Here is a 6,339-nt window from a genome sequence, read left to right on the forward strand (position 1 = left end):
GTCTTTAGCCAAAAAAAATGCCACATATATTTACGGCCATGTCTTGCAACGGAACACAACCTTATTCGAACCCGGTCGAGCTTTCATAAGAAGAAATGTTATGAGCACGTTTTATAATGATTGTACAATTACTTGGACCAACACATAAACAGTAGCCATTATTTAATCGACCTGTTGAAATAGTGTGTTCTGTGTTTTGCTTGTGCATGGATGTCTTAATATTGAAGATTGAAAGTAAATTGATTGAATTTAACAGTCATATGCATCATTTCGTACCATATATATATAAACGGTTAACTGCTGGATGCTATAACATTAACAGGTTTCAAAAGAACAATATCTGAAAATAATGTTGATGTTGAGCAAAGAAAATATCACACATAAAAGCAAAGAAACTTATGCCACAAAAAACACACAGTTTCTTTATATTTATAAAATATAAATTCTCTTAAATATAAAGGTTCTTCATACAAATGTGAACAATGTACATTTAAAGATGCGTATACACATGTATGTTATTATGGGGGTAAATAAAGCTAAAGCATCACACATGTTAACGATATGGTATATTTTAATATGCGTATAAACATAATATCAAAGTCGAGTTCATATTATCATTGAATACATACTATTGTGTAAGCAATACGCTTAGACAAAACATTGTGTGTGGTCAAGAGGAAATCATACTTTTTCAACTTTATGTAATGATTTACACCGATGGTATATTTAATTATAACTCGAAATATAATCAGGTGATTTGATTATGCTTTGACAGAATAGTTGCAGCTCTACCTGCCGACGATGTCTATCAGCGGCACTCACTGAGGCACAGTCGCTGTGGGTAAGCGAGGTTGGGCGCGGGCACATTTCTGTTTGAGTATGACGGCGGGGGATACACATCGGAGTAGGTCGGTGGTGGGGGCGGGTTGACGAACCCCATGTTGTAGTTGTCGGCAGGTATGAATCCTGTGTTTATTGTGTCTATTGTGGGGCTGGGGGTAGTGGTCACTTTAGGGGAGGAGCAAATGGTGCCAATTTTCTTCACTGAAACAAAATCATTATCGAATTACTAGCATTTGGTTGCATTTGGTTGACTGACCATATTTTTGTAGGATTATAATATACATATGTGTCAAACTATCGATACGATAAAATGTATGCGTCATTTAAAGTTCATACAATTTTTATGAATATTTTTTTATTTGAGCTGATTTTAAGACTGAAACAAAATCGTCTGTCATAATCGACTGAAAATCACAAACAATATACTCGAGTTTCAGATCTATGTTATACTTGTTGTTTTTAACTTGTTATCATATACAGCATACACTGTTGGTGATCGTTGTCTGTAACAGGTAGGCAGAACATACACGTAAAACTATGTTTTATTAACAAAGCCCGTTGCATAAAGGCATCAAGGGGCGTTGAGTAACTTACGAAGACAAAGAATTAGGATGATAATTCCACCGGCACAAACTACCCCCGCGACCACCACGCCGACGATGAATCCCGCACCGTTGGTATCGACGGAGCTGTGGACGAATGAGTACGGTACAGATGGCATAAACATTTCAGAGCAGAGGGCATTAACAGATTTCAATAATATAAATATTACTTCCATGCGTTCGGTGAAAGAGTTATTGTCGTGAGTGAGCCTTATACAGCAGCGCCGGACTGGAGACAATTGCAATTAGATTGGGCATTTCGGAGTTGCGATTGATTATGGCAAGGTGACCGTCTCAAGGTGAAAACAGAATCAGGATCATAGAGCTTGAAATTCCATCGACAGTTACATATGTAACATGATAACAAAATTTGGACTACAGCACTTGATATTCCTATGCAATTTTACAGGTGAATATTGAACATATCATTGGGAACATAGCGCTTGAAATTCCATGGACAATTAAATATGTAACCTGATAACAGAATTAGAACCACAGCACATGATTTTCTCTTGACTTTGTACAGTTGCAAATGGAACATATAATCGAGATCATAGCACTTGAAGATCCATGGACAATTAAATATGTAACATGACAACAGAATTAGGACCACAACACTGAGTTTCTCTTGCAATCTTGCAATTTTACAGGTGCAAAGGGGATTATAATGTGCAAAGTAAACACAAAGTTGAGAACATAGCACTAGATACTCGTTGGGAATGTAAAAGCTGCGAAGTAAACGCAGACTTGAGACCACGCCTCTAGAGCTCTAGAAATCAACTAGGCATTTAAACTTTGAAAACAGAATCGAGATCACATTAATATATACTATCTTGCAACTTAAACATTGAAAAAAAGACACATAATTGGGACCACTAAATACTCACTTGGAATGTAAGTGTGTTAAGAGAACAATTTAGACCAAAGTAACAACGTACTCACTGGTATTAATAAATTCAAACTGTACAAAATTACCAAAGAATTCGAACCATAGCATGGTCTATAGTACTTGAAACTCGCTGGGAATATAGCCTTTGCAGAAGTGAATGCAGACAGGGAGTATAGCTCGAGTTCAGGTTTTGTGCTGTTTGCTGCCCATCAGTATTAAAGGGTTGGAAATGACGCCTTTAAAACTTGAATGTAGTAAGAAAGGTCTTTAATTAAATTTAATTTTCTAAGGGACTACGCATGCGTCAAAGTGCGTATCTAAGAGTAAAATGGTTAAATGTGCTTACCTAGACCCACTGTAGGAACCGGAACTTCTGTAGCCGCTGTAACTTCTGTAGCCGCTGTAACTTCTGTAGCCGCTGTAACTTCTGTAGCTGCTGTAACTTCTGTAGCCGCTGCGGTAAGCACCAAAGCCGACCTCGGCTATTAGTTATAAACAAATATAAAACGAGATGAAACATTAGAGGAATCACCAAGACAGAAATCTGATCAAAGGTCGCGGTCCTTTTATCACAAGACGAGGTTTTTTTATCCCAAGACGAGGTCCTTTATTACAGCTAGAAGTCCTTTATTACAACACGAGGTCCTTTATTAAAACACGAGGTCCTTTATCACAGCACGTGGTCCTTTATTACAGCACGAAGTCCTTTATTACAACACGAGGTCCTTTAGTACAACACGAGGTCCTTTATTACGACACGATTTCCTTTATAACAACACGATGTCCTTCACAACATGTGGTCCTTTGTCACAACCAGACGTCCTTTATTCGTGTCAATTGAACAACTGCCATATGTTCTAACATAGCACAAAAACAATAAAAAATTAAAAGAAATTCAAAACTACCCCTGAAAACCCCAAATTATCAACAAGTTTCGAAAGCATATCCAGATAAGGTTGGTTTATAATATTCTTAATCTCGATAACATAAAACTTAAATTATTATATCATTGCTTTGCAAGACCTTATACCAATACGATATGATTCTCGTATACCTCGATATATATAATGGATGTCGCCAAATCGCCGTATACACCTATAGATGAAGTTGTCTTGTTACATTTAATTTAGACTTAGACAATTGTAAATGAATACGTTCAATATCTTTAGACTTGGTAAAACCCCATACTTCTGACGCATTATTTAGTGATGTAACAACAAAAGCATCAAACAATTCGCAACACGTTTTTGAACTGATAGGATATATTTTAATTATATAACTAAATTTATAAAGGTTTTACAGATTTATTAATTATGAACTCAATATTTGCAGTAAAATCCCCAGTATGTTTTTAAACACAGCCGCAATAATTTAAGCGACCAATGATTTGTTTTCGTTCGTTTTTATACAAATATCAATTGTCCTCGCGTAGAGCGTCTTGTTTTATGATAACCATAATTCTAGTTTTCGACTTCTAAACTGCACTTGTTGCAAAAAAAAATGTCAAATTATTCCATTGTGTATTTTAATTTAGGATGTTTGTCTAAACTCACCTTATCATCTTCAAAAAGTAAAAGAAGTGAAACAATATCGTACAACTCAATATCAGCATTTGCATTATTTTGGATTAAATGTCAACATCTTTTGTTTTGACAATAGGCTTTTATTACATTTGACAGCAACCGTACCGGTGATATGCCCCATAAAGTGTGTCAATAGAGGGTTGAGCTGAGTTTCGTATTACCTACTCGAATGGTAAAGAAATATAGATGGAATGTTTTTTAAGTTCCTGTATAATTTGTTTTTTTAAATTCTTAAAGATACACGATCCAAATATGGATAAAATCGCTTGTTTTATTTTGGAGGACCAAATGAAAGTTGTTGGCAGTTAAGGACAGTAACGGTCCAATTCTATTGTTAATCATGTTCAGACTTTACAAGTTTAGGTTACAGTTTACAAAATTTTATGATTGTTGTAAGCGGGTTAAACAAGTTGAAAACAGCATTCTATTTAGTTCAGACATATTATTGCATTCAATAAAATATCACGACGAATGTATGCTGTATAGTTGTAAATGTCATTCTAATATATCAGTCAAATTAGGCATCTAAATTCCATGAACATTTATATAGTAGTAAATTGCCTTTTAGTACTACTGGAAAGTCGTGGTATCATAGACAATGTGAGATAATTAATCACGAAACTCTAAACATACTTTTATCTCATTTAACCCATGTAATTTCAGTAAATTGATATACTACATGAATAGCTGTATAAAATATTGCATGGGTTTACCGCAAACTTTGTTTCATTTTATGTTCTTTGAAGAAACCAATTTGCTTTAAAACTTTTAAGAAATTATATAAATATACACATACCTATCACTAATAAGCCAAGCAAGACAAACAGGCTTCGTAGTCTAAAATCCATTTTGGAGAGCTAGATATGTAGTGTCTATGTATGTTGGTGTCGCACTCGTACACTGATTTAATCTAGAGTCGATGAATGCACTAGCGTATTTTGCAAGGACGGGTAACTTGATACATATAATACAGGTGAGGCTTAGCAACTGTTGCCAAAGTCAATGTTTCTATATTTATCTTGTGTAAATATATCATGAAAAATGCACATTAATATTGTACAGTAACGTGTGTATATATTCTACAAAGATATTTGTATGTTAAAAAAATAATATATGTATGATGAAAATATCTGTTAAGATTTTTCATATTTATGTTATTGTTTTTAATGTATTTGCGGTTAAACGATGTTATATATATGTAATCAATAATTGCATAGTGGGACCATTATTTAAGAAGATGGTGATGTATTCAGTCAGGAAGACCGATGTTGCTTTTATCGAAGAATTTCATCGGATGGCTGTCACAGACGACAGTATACGGTGTTTCGTTAGTACACGTACTTATTCGCACTTCCGATACCCAAACTAATCTCGTTATCTCGAATCGTATTACAGGACCGTACCCAGAAAGTACCGTCATTAGGAGGGGGGGGGGGGGCGTATCGGTTGGGTATGGTGAGGTCTTAATGAACGGTTAACTTAGCCGTTGAAACCTTTATCAATTTGAGTGTATTTTGCAAACTAGACGGGGCTTTACTAACGTTACTTATCGTCAGGCTTTTCCACAGAGTCTTTAAGCACAGCGGTGCTACTGTGTTTAATTTGCAAATCCTGAACTGTGCTTCAATAAAAGCGACAACAGCTGATTCAAACAACAATACAGTCAAAGCATATTTCAGCAAGGAAACCCTTTATTCAAAAGAAACTAGTTTTTGCGTTTATGTTAACTCCAAATTACTGATCATCTTGATTTTGTTCCATCATGGCTTTAATGCACCCGAGTTTTAAACGATGCACGATATAATCTTCAAGTAGCACAGTAAAATGCCGAGTGAACATATCAAGCAAACGACGGCGGTATGGTGTTCTTGTCGTCAACTGCGATCAGTATAAGCGCGCAACATGAACAACATCAAAATAACAAAAGTCATAACCCAGATGCGAGATTACGAGAATACGATGCGAAACTACCACCTTGATACGGGAAAGCGAAATTCAAATCATCAGGCACTTATTTGTCACTAGTTTTACGAAAACTACGTCCATCATTGTGTTTTGAGTTTGTGTAGTTGTATGGGAAGTTACGCAGATTTTTAATTAATTAGATTGCGCAAATGTTTTCGTTAATGACGTTACATAGCTTTTCGAAATGTTGGTAAAGATGTTTAAGTTGATGAAGTTATGCGGATTTGTGTTTATAAAGTTGTGCAGATAATCGGTTGCTGACGTAAAGCAGATTTTATGTGAATGAGGTCATTTAGTTTCTTTTTAACGCATTGATATACATTTGATGCAGTTATTTGCATTTTAAGCTGAGCTTAAATACATTTAATATGTATACAGCTATGGGTAGAGGAAATAGTGGGTCTGGATTCACGGGGGTTTCTGTTTGGCCCAGTTATTTATGTTTATGTTGTTGTTG

General features: G+C 35.3%; 1 protein-coding gene across 1 annotated transcript; it reads right to left on the reverse strand.

Annotated features, from left to right (window-relative positions):
* Window positions 1-415: 415 nt before the first annotated feature.
* LOC127834946 (uncharacterized) lies at window positions 416-4,818 on the reverse strand. Its single transcript, XM_052361085.1, has 4 exons — window positions 4,714-4,818; window positions 2,681-2,816; window positions 1,438-1,532; window positions 416-1,044 (listed from the first exon to the last, which is right to left on the reverse strand). The coding sequence occupies exons 1-4, from the start codon at window positions 4,763-4,765 to the stop codon at window positions 809-811; spliced, it is 519 nt and encodes a 172-aa protein (XP_052217045.1). The 5' UTR covers window positions 4,766-4,818; the 3' UTR covers window positions 416-808.
* Window positions 4,819-6,339: the final 1,521 nt, after the last annotated feature.

This window comes from Dreissena polymorpha, chromosome 6 (assembly GCF_020536995.1).
Source record: "Dreissena polymorpha isolate Duluth1 chromosome 6, UMN_Dpol_1.0, whole genome shotgun sequence".
In the NCBI taxonomy this organism is placed as follows: domain Eukaryota; kingdom Metazoa; phylum Mollusca; class Bivalvia; order Myida; family Dreissenidae; genus Dreissena; species Dreissena polymorpha.

What these genes read in the sequence shown, in the direction of transcription:
- LOC127834946 (XM_052361085.1), bottom strand. Translation starts at nt 4,765, where the DNA reads ATGGATTTTAGACTACGAAGCCTGTTTGTCTTGCTTGGCTTATTAGTG. An exon ending in GCTTGGCTTATTAGTGATAG is followed by an intron (nt 2,817 to 4,713) that starts GTATGTGTATAT and finishes TATAACTAATAG; the next exon opens with CCGAGGTCGGCTTTGGTGCT. An exon ending in CATCCTAATTCTTTGTCTTC is followed by an intron (nt 1,045 to 1,437) that starts GTAAGTTACTCA and finishes ATTTTGTTTCAG; the next exon opens with TGAAGAAAATTGGCACCATT.